Source organism: Rissa tridactyla, chromosome 13, assembly GCF_028500815.1.
Source record: "Rissa tridactyla isolate bRisTri1 chromosome 13, bRisTri1.patW.cur.20221130, whole genome shotgun sequence".
Taxonomy (NCBI): domain Eukaryota; kingdom Metazoa; phylum Chordata; class Aves; order Charadriiformes; family Laridae; genus Rissa; species Rissa tridactyla.
The window spans coordinates 4748952-4767703 of NC_071478.1; the positions used below are offsets into that span (position 1 = coordinate 4748952).

At 40.0% G+C, this 18752-nt stretch overlaps 3 protein-coding genes across 6 annotated transcripts in view; 1 reads left to right on the forward strand and 2 right to left on the reverse strand.

The window, feature by feature from the left end:
• Nucleotides 1–370: 370 nt before the first annotated feature.
• Nucleotides 371–7666, reverse strand: RAD9B (RAD9 checkpoint clamp component B). Its single transcript, XM_054219273.1, has 9 exons — nt 7571–7666; nt 6931–7045; nt 5873–5972; nt 4832–4938; nt 2706–2812; nt 2321–2385; nt 1641–1763; nt 947–1214; nt 371–637 (listed from the first exon to the last, which is right to left on the reverse strand). Exons 1-9 carry the CDS (start codon nt 7664–7666, stop codon nt 515–517), a joined length of 1104 nt encoding a protein of 367 aa, XP_054075248.1. The 3' UTR covers nt 371–514.
• A 1985-nt stretch (nt 7667–9651) lies between these two features.
• Nucleotides 9652–13793, forward strand: VPS29 (VPS29 retromer complex component). The gene is made up of 4 exons (XM_054219272.1): nt 9652–9771; nt 12234–12425; nt 12888–13123; nt 13427–13793. Exons 1-4 carry the CDS (start codon nt 9769–9771, stop codon nt 13542–13544), a joined length of 549 nt encoding a protein of 182 aa, XP_054075247.1. The 5' UTR covers nt 9652–9768; the 3' UTR covers nt 13545–13793.
• A 499-nt stretch (nt 13794–14292) lies between these two features.
• The window catches only part of KNTC1 (kinetochore associated 1), a 41237-nt gene continuing 36777 nt past the window's right edge, over nt 14293–18752 (reverse strand). For 2 of the 4 annotated variants that reach the window (XM_054219253.1, XM_054219252.1), the window contains exons 60-64: nt 18452–18581; nt 17320–17409; nt 16618–16763; nt 15629–15719; nt 14730–15354 (exon numbers count right to left, since the gene is read on the reverse strand). In XM_054219253.1, coding sequence (XP_054075228.1) covers nt 15304–15354; nt 15629–15719; nt 16618–16763; nt 17320–17409; nt 18452–18581 — 508 coding nt within the window. In that variant the 3' untranslated portion in view covers nt 14730–15303. Of the gene's footprint in view, nt 14702–14729; nt 15355–15628; nt 15720–16617; nt 16764–17319; nt 17410–18451; nt 18582–18752 lie in introns of those variants that run through there. The other 2 variants (XR_008469102.1, XM_054219254.1) reach the window with 2 other exon arrangements.

An 18752-nucleotide genomic window follows, 5' to 3' on the forward strand; every position in this document is an offset into this window, starting at 1 on the left:
TCTATGAAACTTTGGTTATTCAGTTAAATGCTAGTTCTACAACGTTTCTGTAAAAATACCAGCTATTCTATAGCAATAACGTGTTTGGATGGGTTTATTTTTCCAGCACTTTGAACCTCACAACAGCAGCTTAATTTGCCTGAAGTGATAACCCAGTTTGAATTCTCTGGTGAGAAGGTACTGGAGAGCTGAACGTCCAAAGTGAAGCTCAAATCTAGTTAACCATGACCTAAATTTATATTGCATCATGACAGCATCTAGCAGTGTTAGAGTGCCCAGTGCTGGTGGTTAAACACGAACAGCAAACGTTCCCCTTCCCCGACTCTCTGAATGGGTGTTTGTGAAATGCCGTTCCCCACACAAACATTTTCCATCGAGTTCTGGCTTGCTGAAGAACTGCGATTTAACGTCTTTCTAGACCTAGAACCAGCTCCGCAATTACCATGTCAAATACACTCCTATCTTTCAGGGCAACCCCCGGTAGTCTTCACTTGGGTTCAAACGCGTTGTGTCACTAGAGAACTTGGGAGCTGCCGAAGTCCTCTTCAGTGTCGCTAGCTGTTGCTAAGCTATGGAAGGTGTGACTGATGGCATCCTTCTCCGTACAAGAAACTGCTCCAAAAAATAAGGAATGAAACTGGAAAATGCAATATTTATAGAAGTAAGAAACTGCGTGTGACAGAGCAGCTTTTGCCATTTTAAAATCTTTACCAGTCTACAGTGTTTCCTAGTAAAATGCACCTGCCACCTGGGAGTATTTCCAGCGTTACAGGTAGACACGGTAGTGGTGGGTTTTGGCAGCTCTGCTACCGCGAAAGCTGCTTCCATTGAAACGCCACGTGCAGAACCGAATTACCAAGACGCAGCAACCCCCAGACAACAGGCAGCATTTGGCTAAACACCAGCCAAGGTTCTGCACTGTAAGTACGACTGGGGGTCTCCTTACCTTCTGAGAATGGGACTCTGCTGCCTCTCCTTCCAGCATTGGGTGGTCCTCTGCCTCGGTCAGGGCTGCTCCTTCTATGCCGAGCATCTCTCTCTTTGTGTCTCTGGGACTATTTTTAACCTCTTGTTTTGCCAAAGGACTCGCAGGTTTCGCTGGCTCAGTGTTGGGTGCGTTTCCATTCCACTGTGGCTTTTTGGAAGCAAGTGCTGCTGCATTGCTGTCCTTATCCATGGAGGTTTTTTCAGATTTACCCGCACGTGGTTTCGAACTGGATTGGAGAGAGTAGGTCTGGTTAGTAACTGGCTTTTATGTGTTCTTGTTAGAACGCCTTTATTTTCTGTTAATTAAAAGCCTTGTGGCTTTAGAATAGATTCTCAATAAGTATCTTCACTTCCCCTTCCTCTGCAACAGAACCCCGTGGAGCTAACGGAAAGCAGAAGCTACCATGGAGCGCTCTCCTGCACCAAGTTTTATTGCTGTGCATGACACCGAGATGTTCCTGAACCTCTCGGTCACAGTTTTCCTATGAACAAAGACTCCAAGATCCGTACAATGCTTACCAAAACCCTGCACGAATAAGCAGATTGCTTCCTTTCCATCTTAAATCTGACTTGTCTGGAAAACTTTAAACTTCAATTATTCATCCTCTGAAGGGAATCCGCCTCCCTCACCCGCCCCTGAAGCCCACCATTACCTTTCCTGCCACTGTGAAAAGCAGGGAGGCTGCTGGGATGCCGTCTCCTTTGCGATGTCACACAAGGTAGCCAAAATGAAGCTGGCTTCCAGCACCATATCTTCAATGCTGAAAGCAATTGGTCTGAATACAAATATTCAGAGAGTAAACCAGCACACAGTTACACGTGTTGTGGGAGGAAATGCAGCTCGTGCAACTCTATACACGCAGATTTAAAAATGCTGAAAACGTAATGTGTTTGCCAGTGAAGACTATGAGATCGCTTCCTGATAGAGGCTTAAACGCACCAACGAGCAAATGCTACACAATATTATATTTAGTCCAATTATAAATATGTAACTGTTAAGATTACATCTTACACAGAAAATGTATTATTTCTTTAGACTACTACATAAAATCATTGCATGCCTTAGACTGAGAGCCAGAAGTGTCCAGGTAACTTAGACAGGTGCTCGTTAGTCAGCATGGCTCGCTTAGTAATACTGGTACCTCTGTTAAATGCCTTATGCTTAATAACAAACTACTTAACCCCGTATTGCAGATTAGAAATACAGCTTTTGGTACAAAATGAAACTCCATTTCACTGTTCCAGTTAACTACTCATCGAGTAACCTGCAGACAAAACCCGACTGTGGAGGTGTAAGTGCAGCAGCTCTGGTCAGGTATGTTCCACAACGTACTTTCCGGATACATCAAAATGGATTGAGACAGGAACACTGGTAGCTTCCGAAAATGCCAGTAGTCCCTGAAAAGAAGGGGTGGGTGGTTAAGCGCTGTTTTAAAAACAGAAGATCAGTATTAGAATCTAAGTTTACCCCAGCTGTTGTTTACTGGCAAGAAGACGGTAAAATCCTACTGCTTTCAAAGGCCACTGTGGGGGACTCCGCAGTGTCCTGAAGATCCTGGTTTTTAAAGTTAATCCTCGACCAGCTGATGAAATACTGCTGCTGGTCAGGAGGCCTCGTGGGACACCTCCCAGGGCCACTGGACCATTCTGCATTGTCCTGGTCAAGTCATGCAAATTAAGGGGAAATGTGTTATTTTCAAGACAAATTTTTGCTTTACCCTCAATTCTTTAAGGCAAAACGTCACTTCAGAATCTATTCCAACTTGAAAGTAGTCAAATTCCTCTGGGTTTAGTTGTATTTCAGTAAGCATTGTCTTTGAAAAATCTGTTTAAAATAACAAGAAAGTCAAGGGCTCAGCGGAGTGAAGTTTGAACTCAACAAAACTATGATTATAACCCTGAGGTTTTTACATCAGCATCATTTGAACAAATAGTTGTATTTTTACAGTGACTAACAGTAAGAAATGTTTAGCTTATCTAAATTTATTTTAGATTTAAGTAATAATTTATTATATTTTTATATTACTTATATATTACTCAAATAATAATTTAAGTAATAATTTATTACTTAAATTAAGTAATCCTCAATTTATTTACAGTATATTTTGCAGATTTAAATGGCTTTTAACAGAAACTATTTTATGTTCCACTGTGTGATCTAACCTGATACCTGCTGTTCTTGCAAATCTGCTCTGTCTACAGGCATTCGTCACAAATAGTATTACCGGCTGCTTATTGTTTGGAAGACCAAAATGCCACATGATTTTAACAGATTAATCATAATTACTGACAATCAACAGAGGACAATGAAGGTGGACTCAGGTTCTTTGTTTTCAGTTATAATCTTTTCCTGATACGTAAGTGGCAACAGGAAGCAGGCTCTTCAGTTTCAGGTATTCAATTGTTGCTTGTTACCATCAGATTAGTCCGCAGTCGTAATTAGGTGTGTGAGAAGAAAGTAAGGGGGTACTTGCATGATGTGTTATAGTCTCAGAAGCATTCAGAAAAATTCTACAGCAGCACAGCGTAGACACCTCCCCAGTTCTCTTGCCAAGCCAGGCTGCTGCCAAAGGATTACAAACCATTCCCAGCCTTACGTTTCTCTGCTCAAGAGGGTTTTTTTAATCTCAGCCTTCAACAAGGCCCCATTGTGTGTTCAAATCTACTCTTGTAAAGGTCCTTCAAACTGTAGGAATATATACTTACAGCACACCCGTCAGCTTCTATGAGGCAGAGCCTACCACATGCAAATGGCAACAAGTCTAGGCAGAAGGCGTAATTTCTTTCTTTGAAAATTAAACCTGAATGTGGAAAAACCCAAGCCATCGCCAGGTGATACGTTCAAAGGACACGCTTTGTTTCAGTACATACAGAACATTTGCTGCAGGCTGTGTATTGCATCACACGCTACACAACAAGAACAATGCTTGTAAGTCCTCCTCTTTCTCCTTGGCTGTTTTTTTGGTATCTCATTAAATTTTTACCTACTACTTTTTTTCACTTTCTTTCTTACAATAGCCCTTGTAAGTGTATATTTCTAAAATAACAAAATTTGTCATTCAAAATGTAATCCTTTTAGTGTCTTTTTATTTTCAGTAATTTTTTTTCCCTGTTGCACTCCAGTTGCCACGACTTAATCCTCGCTCTCCACTGCTTCAGCCTGTTCTCGGCACAGTCCCCACCCCTGCGCTCTCGGCAGTCATCTTTTTCTAGGTCATTATCCTCAGCTTTGGTCATAAGCAAGTATGAAAAGCATCCCTTTATTATATGATATACAAGAACCTATACTTCAAAAACACAATTATATCTTTAAAATTAGTTCGAGTCACACCCCAAGAATCTCGATTGTTCTCCATCTCAGACAGAGATCTGAAAATGGCAGCGCGCAGCAGAACAGCGTTAGGCCACCTAACACACTGTGTTGCCCTTATGCTAAAATGTACTCCGTAATGATATCAATTCTTTAATTATGGTATTCAGATTTAAATAGTTCTTTTTTTAAAACATAAAATTATCTCCTTTTTCCTGCCTGCTGCCATGCTTCTGCTCTCGCAGCACAGTAATTACCTCTGTTCAAGCCTACAGCAAGTGGCATAATTTATTTCAATCGGCTGCTCAGTCTGGTATCTGCCACTGATACCAAGAAAATGTTATTAAAAACATACTTTCTTAAAATATATTAAAACCAGAGGGTGGCAGTATGACGCAAAATCTTTATGTTCCCTCTCTTAAAAATCTCACTCGGCCATAAAATGCATTCTCCGTTTCTGTTGCAATAGTTATTATTCCTTTAGTTCACCTGTTTTAAAGTCCCAATATTGTCCCATACTTTGAATTTCCTTACCAGTGTCTTCCTCAGTGTAACTCTTGAAACAAACTTTCATTGGAGTAACTGATAAGGTCACTTCTTCTTGACTGGTTGGAAAGTGAATCATTATATCAGCCAGCAGCCTATAAAATGTCATTCCACATTTAAAACAATTTCACCTGCCACAAATTACTAGCTAGCATTTATTACTCACATTAGAAATCAACATTGTTACTTGGCAATACTGTGGGGAAAACTGCGTTTGACATGTGCACCCCTTAAAGCACGCTGTATCTTTTTAATTGATTTATGTAGCAATAGGTACATAAGAAATCTGAAAATACAACTAGTAATTACGAAAGCAAATTTGTTTATATTTCATGCCTGTGTATGCTGCTAAATAAGTCTTACGTATACACATATTGCTGCTACCTTTCTGTATGTATCTACCACAACTTTGAGCGAACCTCTGCATTCTATACTCTTTATTCGAAAGCTTGCAGTTTTAGAAGTTGCAGAATCTTTTTATAAACGCGGCACATAACATCTACATGGAGACATCTTTATACACCTTTAATGGTTTAACGGTTGGTTATTGTGACAAGAGCTCCTGTGCACAAGAAGCACTTTTAATAGAAATGCTGTCAGGAAAAGCACAGTCTAACTGTTCTTTGCCTTTGCTTGCAATGACAAGCCAAATCTTGACTCCTTCAGGGCTGCTTTTCAAGGCAGAACTTTGCCTTATTGCATTAAAAAAATTGTACTTTAACCACTGGATTTGTTGCCTATAAAATTAAAGCACTACTTTATTCATCATAGGTGGAAGCTGCTCAAAGGCGTGAATTCAAATTATACGTTACACACTCATCAAGTTTAGACTGAGTAGGATTAATGGCAGAATGATCCACATTTCTTAAGCTGTAACGTGAAAAATCAAGCACTAGGATACAGGATTTAGGAATTTGCCATTTTTGACTGTGCCCTAATCACACTTGATTATGTTAATGACTATGAGAGCAGTATTGCCTCCTGTATGATTATTTTTTTCTCCGGAAAAAAGATTTTTGTATTCATTACCTGGAGTGAACTTTAAGTATATTTGGACACATGTGCTTTGCAAAAACAGCCTGCAACGGATCACATTCTTGAAACGTCAGATTATATGTTTTTACAACACCTAAATAAAGGATATGAACAAAAATCAATGTTGGTCTGTAATTTTAAATGTTTTTTTCAATAGCAGTCGTTCTTTTAGGAAATCTCAATAGAGAAAGTAACCAAGCGACTCACTCTAGCTACACAGAAATAACTCATCCACAAACAGAAAACTGAACTAACATGCCATCTCAGACTTCCTTCATCCTATTAATTATGCTCCTCCAGCATCTGAGTTTTTTAAGAATCTACAAGAAGTGAACAGCGACAAGTGCAACAAATGCAATTTTTTCAATATTTAACTGGTATGTAATATAAATGGTTGTGGAACCCAAAAGGCAAACCCTGCAGGTCTCTATTTCTGGATAAGCATGAGCTAAGAGAGCCTAATTGTCTCGAGACTTAATTCAATATATTCTATCATTATTATTAATACAAGTTAGGCTTTTAATAATATAAACCACTGGCTATTACACAGCACAGCTCAGCAAGCCGTGCTGATAGACGATAGCTCTTTATGAGTTTTGCAAAGACGTGCTGATGAATGTTCGTGGTGTTCTGCTGGACTGAGGCTGTCAGACCTGTCACCGTGTTGAAGAACTGTAAGTATTAAAAGTGGAAAGACCCAGTAAATCCTCTAGTTCAAACTCCTACCAAAACAGGATTCTTCTCCCTTTCCATAACGTGTGTTTTTTCAGAATTTACTCCAGCGTAATTCTGAAAGTTGTAAGCAGCAGGCTAACAATTAATATGTAGCATGCGTAACTACTGAACTGAATAACGTTCATCTGATAAAGCCTGTTATAACCCCATTTTAACAAGGTGATGCACGTGATAAATATAAATTATGATGTGAAGAGGCTGCGTTTGGCATTAATGTTCCATCAATAACATTCAGTTAATAATTACACTAAATATTATGTTGCCCTGCTGCTTTAAACTGCTTCCATTTCTGTAAAGTCACTTTACGTGTAACCTACCATGTTTACAGAGGAGCTGAAACGTTATGTGATGATCGTTAATATTTGTATAAATGCTGCATTTCTCTACATTCCTTTCCAGGACATTTACACATCTAAATACAGGAAGAACTGACTGAAAAAAAAAAAAAAAAAGAATCAGTGCAGAGGTTACTCACTAAGCAATTTTGCAATGTTATTTCCCAAGTTTCATACAATTTATCTCAAGCTCATGCTTTTATGGCTTCCCACAAACTGCTTTGTAAGCAGACACTGAGGTAGCAGATACCGATCCTCACCATCCTCATCCAATACGTGGCCAACAGGCCTGTTTGCTAAACAGCTGGTCAAAGCTCTCCTGCCTCACACCGTTTTTGAAGGAGAAACACTCCAGAGGCAGAAATATGGTATTCCTTCACTCCAAGATTAAACTGCTTCATACTTTGTAAACCACAGGGCACAGCTCAGGAGGTACAACTTCTAAACATAATTAAATACCAACCCTCTCTTTTGCAGAATTGCTCAGAAGCACTTGCGTTTAGAGACTTCTACATGCCTCTATGAGCTTTCCCCTGTAATTTCATTTGGAAATTGGGATAATTTGCTGCTCCCAAAGCTGTGCGTAACAATCCATTAAAATGTACCTTAATTATCAATTTACATGGCAGGGATAACCGTTTTTCCTTCTGACATGGTTGAGACACAGCTGTCCAGCAGTAATGTTGAAAAAACATAGATGAGAAGAAGACATACGCATATGCTGACCTTGAAGAATTCACTGATCTTAAGGCAAGCTGAAAATATAAGTGAAATAATTTAACTCAAAACTATTTCATATCAAACCTTTAACAAAAAAGCCATCTCTGTGCTTCAGTACCATACCTAAGCCCCAAAACCTTTAAAGGTTTACATCTCAAAAGAAATATAGATGCATCATGCATATAAACATGTTCAAACTTCTCACCTTCATTATTACCGGTCAGAATAATACACCAGTATCACTGGTGTAATACAGACATAGGAATCCAATCTACAGACATTTAAGTGGCCCTGAAGTGTGAGTTACCTAAACACTTAAGAGCTCAGCTTGCATTTAAGGCATTTGAAGCACTGGAGTTTATTTGAAAACGATCTTCCTGTACACCCATCCACATGATGCGTACAGATGAGCAAAGACACTCCTAGCACCTCAAAAATTCCTCAGATATAAAATGAAATTATCTCCACTTCTGATTTTCCAGCCTTTCAGCAAGTTAAGGAGAGTTGATCACTTTTACCTAAGAAACCCCTAGAGAAAACACTAATTCTGCTGGAAATGGTGTTTGATTAACTGGAGGCATATTAATGGGTGCACTCTTCCTGTTGAGTCATACCGGTACAAAAACATGTTGTTTAAAGGCAGCTTCTCATCTGATGTGGTACAGAACATAAACCTTTTGACCCGTGACAATAGAAATAAAACCCTTGGTATTAATCCAGATGTTCTGGACAAGCTTCAGCTCGGGTAACAAAATATCAAAGAATATTAGGGGCAGAGTAGGAATGAATCTTCCATGATCTAATCTGCATAACTGCAATTACAGAAAATATGGCATTTTTCCATACTGAAAGTGGAGGAAGCTGAGAGAGTGTGTAACTTGGACTGACGGGTACCTTTTGGAAAACAACACAACATCCAACAACATAAATACTATGCTTCCAGGAAAGATTTTAAAATTAGAATAAATTAAATTCACTTACACCTTTTTCTATGGGGTCAAACCAAAATTCATCACTAATACGTGCTATGGCATGTATTGCTCTTCCAAACACTAGCAGGAAAAGAAAACAGTGTAATATGCATTCTAAGTTAAAAAAAAGCTATACTGCATTTTCTCCAGAATAACTTAAGAGGATACATCACGAATTTCCTACACATTTCAAAGAAAACTGAAACAGGGTGGAAAACATTACTCTTTCAATTTTAGTAGCACGAACACTGTGATGTTTTAGAAAGCTGCCTCCAATGAGAGGCACGTCCAATGTCATCTGTCCCTTTGCAACACGTGGTATGACCTCATGTCACCACAAATTAATTCAATCTAATGGGTACAAAACACCGGTGAAGTTAGAAATTACATTTTGTAGATGGCAACAAGTTTGAGCAAGCAACAAGCCCTTGGACATCTGCAAAGATGTAGCCCTAAGAGACAGGAGAAACCAGCTGTGGGTCTCAAAATTTGCCTCTGCCCACCCTGGCAGGAAGTTTGGTTGGGCCTCTGGAAGGAGAATGGCGTACCACAAACCCATCCCTCTGCGCTCTGATCTGAACAACTTTCCAAGGCTGCATATAGCCCGACAGGGACGCCACCATCCTCCTGGGGATAAGGAATAGGCAGCTCCTCAGCTCTGCTGTGACCGTGGCTCCCAGTGCTTCCTGCCTCACTTTGGACCGTCTGACGGCCCCCATGGGGACGCCCACGAAGGGCAGTGCCAGGGACATTCACACATGCCCAGCGCCATCGTCCCCGCTGAGGTGAGCCACCCTGAAGCGGCACCACTCTGGGGTGCCCGTTTCTCCCACATATTCCCCTCCATCCCCGGCTTGCTGCCTCCCCTGGGGCCACAGGTACCTCTGAGATGAGCCCCCCCAATGACACACTTCATGGCCCCCTTCCCTTCCCCTCACACGACGGCGGCAGAAAAGGCGGGAAACGCCCTCCCCCGAGAGACCCGGATGTAGTCAGGGGGCTGGCTGCGGAGAAACGCGTTTCGGGCGAGCTTGGCCCTTCGCGGGCGCCGTAGCGGGCGGTCGGGGCCGGCCCTGCCTTCCGGGAGGAGCCGCGGCGGCGGGTGTGAGGGAGCGCGGCGCCGAGCAGGATGGTGAGCGGCGGGGGTGCCCGTCCTGCACCCCCGGGGTCCCTCTCCCCGCTGGCCGGGGCTCGCCCCGCGGCGACGGGGGATGCCCGGGGCTCGCTTCTACCCCGGCCGCGGCCCGCCGGGCCTGGGTCAGGGGCGCGGCGCGGCGGGCGGGCGGGCCCCGGCGGCGGCCGTGGGGCGGCGGTGCCGAACGGGCGCTGAGGGAAGGTTTTCTGTGGGTTGCCGCCCCGCAGTCCGCCTCATGCCGAGCCGGGGGAAATGGAAGGGCGGGAGGGGAGCGCAGGGAGGAGGCGAAGCCCCGCCGAGGGCCCGGCGGCGGCGAGGAGGCCGCGCCGAGGGGCTGTCACCGGCGGCTGCGCGCAGGAGCCCAGAATTAATTTAATTTAATTTTGATTTTTTTTTTAACGCTTCTTTCATAACATCAACAATTCATTAATTATTATTTGCCTTTTCATTTGGCTATATTTTCTTTTCTGTTGCTTTCTTTTGTTTAACATTGATCATGTTTCACCCTGTTTTTCATTCCGCCCTGTCTGCAATCAACTTCTTCATTCCAATAAGGCTGGGCACAGAGTAAGTTTTCTCCTCTTGGCCGTTGCTAACACCGGTGGTAAGGGCTGGTTAATGTTTCTAGATGGTACGAATGTCAGACGGTACGTAATGAACTCAGGGCTGCAGTTCAAACCGCGCTCAGCATCGCACCTAAATTTCTACTTAAAGCCAGATGTTGTAACATTCTTTGCTGCTATTTCACATTGCAGATACCTGTGATTATTAAACACACTTCAATGCTTTTAATTTGTTTGTTTTATTATAGCTTGCTGAGCTTTTCTTTAATTAATGGCAGCTCAGATGTGATTTGGGGGAAGATACAGGGGTCTGCCAGTTTGCGAGCAAAGGAAATGGTCTTTGTTGAATTCACAAACTCTGCTGACTGCAGTGGGGTTATGTGTTTTAAGTGGCAGTACAATTTTATTAAACGTTAAATGCATAACTGGTATGTCTAAGTCCCTTAAGCATCAGTAAGAGAACCTGTCTATTGCCACTTTAATAATCAAAATCGCTTGTTATCCATTTTTTAAGTATATTATCTCTAGACTGATGCTAGTGAGGGTGTTTTTCACTGGGAACTCTTGAAAGGCCATCCAAAATCTGTCATCTTTTCCTCTGCTGGGTTAGTTTTCAGTTGGGAGCTCATTGATTAAAAAACTCCCCTGTTGCTTTACCGACACCTTCAGCCATCTGTTCTCCAAGATGCATGACTCTAATGATGACACTGAGACATTCTTCATCTAAGAAAAACCCCAAAACCAAACGAAAAACCCACCCAAGTTCCCTCTGCCTTTTTGATGACTGTTAGGATGAAGATAGCTACATGGCCTAAAAATGTAAAAAGCAAATATTAAAAAAGGTAATTTCTTAGCATAGTTACTACTACTTTTATATATATATATGGGCTGTGTCTCTTACAAACACACAGATGGCTGACTAACAAAGCGTTATGGTTGGAAGATAAAGCATCTCTTTTTAATATGGAGCTATTTATCAAGTTAACAGGGTAGACTGTCTCTAGATCCAGTGGTTTTACAGTGTAGTGGCGTAACACCCCGTGCTTCATAGAGCTTTCCATGCCCTTTTTGCGTAATTAATTTATTGCTTTGTTGCTCGCATTAATTATTTCTTTATTCACAGATTTAAAGCCTGTAATATTAAATTACGGTCTGTCTTCATCTGAGTCCTTAATTTTGAAGCCCCCATTAAATTTGCATCTATTGTACCGAAACCGTGAATATATAGAAGTGGCAATAGTGCAGTAGCCTGCCTTATTTTCTCTGCAGTGCCCTGGGATTTTTTTTAAACTGTTAGTCTTATTCTGTTATTCAGTGGTTCCTACAGTATGGATCCTGAACAAGCTTCCTGTTCTGGTCAGCTATTAACACGTGTTGCAAACTTGCTGCTTTTTAAAATTTATTTTATTTTTAATAAGGAAGAAAACTGAAGCTAATTAAGGTAGAAAGAAACTTGGAAGAAGAGTTTTAAAGGGAAGTGGCCACAGTTAGCCAGGTCTGTGCTTGAGAACATGGACTAGAAATGTCCTGTATCATTTTTTTTGATGTTTAAGGAGGAAAAAAGTGGGATAGTCTATGGTGGTTACCAAATTTGTGTAAAATACATTTCTTTTGTTATACCTTGCAATGGCTTTCAGCAACAACAACAAAAAAATCTGTAGACCATTGTGTTTGTAAGGCCCCTCTCTGGATAACGTTCTACATTAGTAAGGACCTTTGTTTTCACTCAGTATAGCAATATTCCATCACCGTTTCATTCTTATTCTAGTAGCTTTTATATCAAAATGTAAAGCTACGAAACAGAAGAGAACATTGCAATGCTTTCTGTTGCCTAATGATTCTTGTCTTAGTAAGTGTCTGTAATGATCTTTCTTTCCTGTCGTGACACCTGATAAGTTGGTGTTAGTATTAGGAGATCTCCACATTCCGCATCGATGCAACAGCCTCCCAGCCAAATTCAAAAAACTGCTGGTTCCAGGAAAGATCCAACACATCCTCTGCACAGGAAACCTCTGCACCAAGGACACTTATGACTACCTCAAGACTCTGGCTGGGGACGTTCATGTTGTCAGAGGGGACTTTGATGAGGTAGCGTCCTCTCTTGATAATGACATTTTTTGTGCCTCTTTGACGTAAAGGCAATGTTTGGGTTATTTGTAATTCAAGCAAAAGTGGGCAAACCGAGGGTTTTTAGTACTAAGCGCATGTGAAAAGCAAACAGGGCAAAAGAGTTGGGGTTACAATCAATAATGCGAATTGCGGAGTAAGTTCTTATCTGTCATCAGTACAAATAAAAGTAATTTGCATACTGAGCTATGTCTAGGACTCCAGCAAACAGGACCTGCTGTTGTCAGATCGTTGAAGTTCTTTGCATCCTACCCCGTTCTCTGCAGTGTTCATAAAAGCAGCTTTGTAGCTCTCGTTTTGCAGCAGAAGGGCCAATGACATTGAATATTTCCATAAGCTTTCCCCCTCTCTTCGTGGTGTTGCATAGAGTTGTTTTTAAATATAAATCTGTACATCTAATGTGTTTGGGTTTTTTATTTTTAGAACCTGAATTATCCTGAACAGAAAGTTGTAACTGTTGGACAGTTCAAAATCGGGCTGATTCATGGCCATCAGGTTATTCCTTGGGGTGATATGGCCAGCCTGGCACTGCTACAAAGGCAGTTTGATGTGGACATCCTAATTTCAGGACATACACACAAATTTGAGGCATTTGAACATGAAAACAAGTTCTATATCAATCCAGGATCAGCTACAGGAGCTTATCATGCCTTAGACAAGTAAGTGAAGTGTGGGAAATACCTGGGGTGAAGGTAGGGGGTGTTTCTTCTTGGTAGCAAAACTGAACTCCAGAGCGCAGGGTGAACGTTAATGTTTACAGGGAGAGGAAGGGTTGATAGCACTTGCTAAATCTCCTTGACTGAAACAGATGAACGCGAAATACTAAAGCCTCATATCTGATGTACTGTGCTTACAAAATTCATACCCGTTTTCCTTAGATTGATTTCTGTTAACTAGTGGTGAAACACTACTAAGGTGATTCCACAGGCACAATTAATATGAATTTTTTCCTCTCTTTCCAGCAACATCATTCCTTCATTTGTGCTGATGGATATCCAGGCTTCTACAGTAGTTACATACGTCTATCAGCTAATTGGAGATGATGTGAAAGTAGAAAGAATTGAGTACAAAAAATCTTAAAAATGTCTTTACTTGTCTGGTATTTTTACCATGTCATTCTGAACTGCAAGCTACTACAATACTTGATTGCTAGTTTACAGTACTACACTTACTCGCTAACAGCTTAACAATGTAGCTTATTGGTAATACCTTTAAAACAACATTGTGTTTGCTTTTTCTCTGTATGAATTGATTTGTAAAATATTCCATTAAAATGACTGTTTAAATACTGTTCCTTAATGTTGTAATAAACTCCACTTCATAGAAAAACTAAGTTTTATGAACTGTCGTTGGAAAAAATGCAACAGTTGTAGTTGCTTTTAAAATGCCTGATGCTCTAATTTGGGGGCTGATTTCTAAAGGATGCTTGTAAACAGCTTGAACAAAAAGATTGAGCGCTCTGGGGCCATGTTATGTTTGCTTTCAGAATGCAGTTGATATTTGATTTTTCTCAATTTAACATTCCCAATTAAGTTAATAAAATGGATGGATAGATTCTGAAAATATTACAATTAGCTCATAACTAACAGTAGTAATTTTACTGTAGGAAGTTTAACTAGTCTTTTTATAACCAAAGCCATTTCAAATACCACTGTGCTTTAATGAATGATGGTCTCATTAAATCTATAAACGGTGAAGAGAGGCTTTTATTTATTTGTGGCTTATATCTGACACTACCTGTATACGCATATTGCTCCATCTACAGAAGTTTTAAGTAATATAATTCCGTCTGGCACTTGTACTACTATGAAGGCCAAACCACTGGTTGTTGAAGACTGGACCTTATTCTTGTGACTGCAGGGAGCTGAATGTATTTTAACAGCTCCCATTTCTCATGACTGCTAACCTTCCAATAAAAATAGTTTTATCTTTTGTCTTCTGCAGAAGCACATTTAGAATGGTGGCCTGTTCCCTGGGCCTTTGTATTATGACTTTTTTCAGTGCAGTAGCTGTGCAGTATTGGTCATGAAGGTTTGAGTTAAACTAATGGTTTTCTGAAGAACTTAAGGGATCAGCTAGAACCCTTCTGTGTCATAAGCTGACTGAATAACTTATTTCTATTCAAAATAAACCTGCTTTACCTTAGAAAAAGGCCAAGTAGTTCAGCCTGGTGTCTTGGGAACCTTTGGCTGACCGCTATTTCATGCGGTGAAACACGTGCCTATTGCTTTATCCATCTGCAGCCACACAGAAAGAACAAAGTTGAACAGAAAACCTTGGCAAGCATTCACAGAAGGTTAGTGACTGAGTGGAACACCAGTTTACTGATAATTTCATAATTAAATGGTTTATAGAATACTGTAAGGTCAAAATTGATATGTAAGTCTCTTTATTTGTGCTCACTGTAGTTAAAATTACCATTTGTCTACAAAGTTTATTTTACATGAAGTACACCACTTACAGTTTAAAAAAAAATTGTCACAATTACGCAAGGTTGTGTTTGCGTGCATGAAATATTAAGAGTGATCCTGGCAGCAGACTTAAACATGGAGAAATATAGAAGGAAATAAACTTTAATCCTTCCTAAAATCAAAGCATTGAATATGAACACGACTGTTGAATAGAAACAGGAAATTCTGCTGTAAGTCTAAACTGTTCCAACGGGGATAAGAGCATGGAGAAGAAACAGCCTAGAACAGTTAAAAAAATGCGAAAAGCTCAGGGTAGCTTTTGGTAAAAGAGCATTGGGGTTTTAGTTTAATGTTCACCTGAGCAGTATGAACTCTCAATGCACGGTCCCCATCCTGCCAGCAGAGGGAGAAAAGAGTAAATCAAGGCCTTATCCATGGCCGTTCTGTACACAAGTCTCCTCTGGTCCATCCAGATACATCTGTAAGGTAAGAGAACAATATTACTAGGGCTTAGGAAAACAGGATACAATCTAAGACCTGTCAAAGTACTTGAAAGCATAAGGCTTAGCATGACACTGATTTGGTTTAAGTCAAATTCATTATTTGAATTAATAAAGGGATATTTTATTATATTCAATATATTTTAGTAAAATAAAAGGGCTAACGGCTATTTTTGCTAAAAGTTGAGTGAAAGTCGTGGTTGAGAAAAACAGGAGAAAATCCTGCATGATGTACAAAAGTGATTTCTTTTACCTTCAGAAGATCAGACAATGGTATGTCTACCAGAGCAGGATTTCCACATTTCTCTTGATATTCTTGAATTAGGGCTATTGCATCATGAATGCTGTAGGAGGCAAAAGTTTATTAACTTTGTCAACAAGTTCTCTAAAAAGCCAAGAATTTAGATTTTAGACACTGAAGTATAAAAATAAGGTATGACCCCACATTTTTGAAGTCAGATAGGTCCCATCATTTCCCCATAGACAGAAAGCAAGCCGTGACAAGCCAAGCATTTAACCTGTGGCTGTTAATAAAAATATATACTAGAATTTAAATGGTTATTTGCCGGTTCCTGTCCCATTTTGACTGCAGGCTAACTGGTAACAAAGTGACTTGCAATACTGAGTATTTGGGGTCTGAAATGACAGTTTGCAGCTGTGCACAATGAGCCTGAGTGCTGTGAGTCGCTGATTGCTGATTGAGAACTGCCCTGCAGCAGGTTCAGCGGCAAGACCCTTTGGTTTATTTAAGTGGAACATAAGAAGTATTTCTAACTCTTGGAAAAACTTAACAACAAAGCCACTAATTCTTGAGTACAGGCAGTTCATTTATTTATTTTTTTTTTTAAGAGTGTTCTTACTGCTGAAGCTGTGACTCCATGATGCCACTAAGCTGGATTCATCTGAAGGTAGGGTGAAGTTATTAAATCTGAAAGTATTTGCTTTTTCAGTCAGGTTACTTTTGCTGTTTTAACTGCATTTGATCTGCCTCCCAGCCCAGGCTCAATAAGCCCTTACTTTGGCTTGAATGACACTGTAAAACTCTATCCTAAGTATGTAAAGTAGTGCAGTGAGATTTTTTTTTTTATTTTGTTATTTAACTTAGCAATACTTAAAAAATTCTTAGAAACTAAGTGCTAGAAAGTCTCCACAACTTCAAATAAATTAAAAAAAAAAAAATTAAGGAGAGATTCAGTTTCTGTAATTGCTATCAGTCACGCATCGCCTGTTTTATTAACTTACCAGTTCTTTTTCGCAAAATAATTTACCAGTTCTTTCATTCGGTGAGTATTCATCAGTTGTTGCTTCAACAGTGGAAAATACTTGGTTTTCAATAATTTTCCATACAGCTTCTTGTTGATGATACTGTCCAAAACTAAAGATCTAATCTGTAGATTTAAGTTTTAGTAATTGAAAAATATTAATATTTTAACATAAAACCCCTACTTTTTAATGAAAAGAGCTCAGACTTTTCTTACTGGACTCCCATAGGGCAGGATTTTTTAAAATTTTTTTTTTTAGTGGTGTGAAATAGCAGATTTTATGAAAACTAACCTCAGATTCAGATAGGGGAATGAATTAAGAAACTTGCTTCTAGGAAGGTAGCCCAAGGCAAGACAAGAGAGTGTAGTTTCATAAGCCCTTTGGCTTTTTTACTTAAAACATTCATTTAGAAAAATAAAGTAGTGCTGCTGCAAACAGTGCTGTCCTACAAACAGAGCCTGTAACACAGCACTTTTATGTATGCAAGAAGTTTTTCAGTCGTACAACATTAATAAAAATGCAAAAACCCCTGCAAATGTTGCTATATTTTAGAAGTGTGCATTATGTCAACTAATGCTTGGCAAGATCAGGAGAGAGAGGGCAAGAAAAGGTTCTGTGTACACCTATGTAGCAAAAAAGCCTCTAAGTCAAAGGCAAGTGAAGTAAACTTTATTTATTTACCTGAGAAGCAAATGCCACGACTTCTCCAGTGTTCATGTGTTCATCCACTTGTTGCAGCACAGTCTCTGTGTTACACGTTGATAAGAAACCCTTGCAAAAATAAGTTACAAAACATAAATATTCTGTGAATGATTAAAATAGAAACTCTGCCTTCAGAGCAAGCATTTGATTTATTCAAGAACAATTAATACTTTGAAATTCCAAGAACAATTAATACTTTGAAACAGGATCTGTGCAGTTTGACTGAAAGAGTAGTGCTCATTGCTTCTAACTCTCAGAGGGTATTTTGCTGTAGCTGTTACAGTTTTGTTTTTTTTTTTTTTGACTCATTGCCAGCAGACTAAGTGTTTTACACAAATGCTGTAATTTGGGAAAATCTTTCTGAGCTTAACTTTAATGACGGGAAGGCTAAGAATTTAAGATGCATTTATTAGTGCAAGTTTGCTCACGACAAATAAGGGAACAGCCTATAATTCTTCATCTGGGAAAACAATGCAGAGCATAAATTAATGGAAACAGATAAGGAGAGAAAGGAAACTGTCAAGATACACAAATAGTGAGGATACGGCTTTAAGGTAAACGGTTTACATTAGAACTTGGGATGAATATCAAGCATCTTTCTAAGAAGTCGGGACCTTTCAACTCTACGCTTCTCTGGCGTAGGATTCGGTAACTTTTCTTACAACCTGCTGTGAAACGAGTCCACTGGTAGCTTGTCCGCAATTATAGATGTTACAACTTCACACTGCTCTAGCGGGTATGTATATGGCTTGGGTTTTGTGTTTGTTTTTTTTTTTTTAATGGGTTTTAAAGGTGGGATCCCATAAAAGATCCTCAAAGCCGCAAAGGGCAAAGTCATATGACAAAGCTGCTGAGGATGACTTGAAGTCAGCTGGTTTTGCTTTTTAAAAAAAAAAAAAAAAAAGAAAAAAGGAAGCGTTCACATGATCCCTTCCAGAGGGACAAATTCAGGGCAATAGCCTCTCTGTGTGGGAAGTGCCAAGCAGCTGTCAGCAGTGCCATATCTAAATAAGATGGGATTATAAATGACCATCTTCCACAGTCTCTGTTGACCATAACATGCTTAAAGACGTTTCCATTGCACAGACAGAACACAAAACTTATTATTTACCTGAATTTGCTGCTCTCGCTTCTCAGACTGAGGAATCAGCAACAGGCATCCCAAAGCAAAAGCTGGAAGGTCCAACTGCGCATATTGTTTAGCTATTCCGATGACATCCAAGTCAGCCAGAACAGGACACCTTCAGAAGATTAGGAGTGAAGTTCTCAGCTATGACATGTACAACTGGATGGCTTAGTACGGTCAACAAAACCACCCTGAGGTTTTTAAGCTAGATAGAACAATGCATTTTTACCTTGCCTTATTTGCAGGAACAGCCAAGCTATGTGAGTTGAAGTTTCACAGAATACAA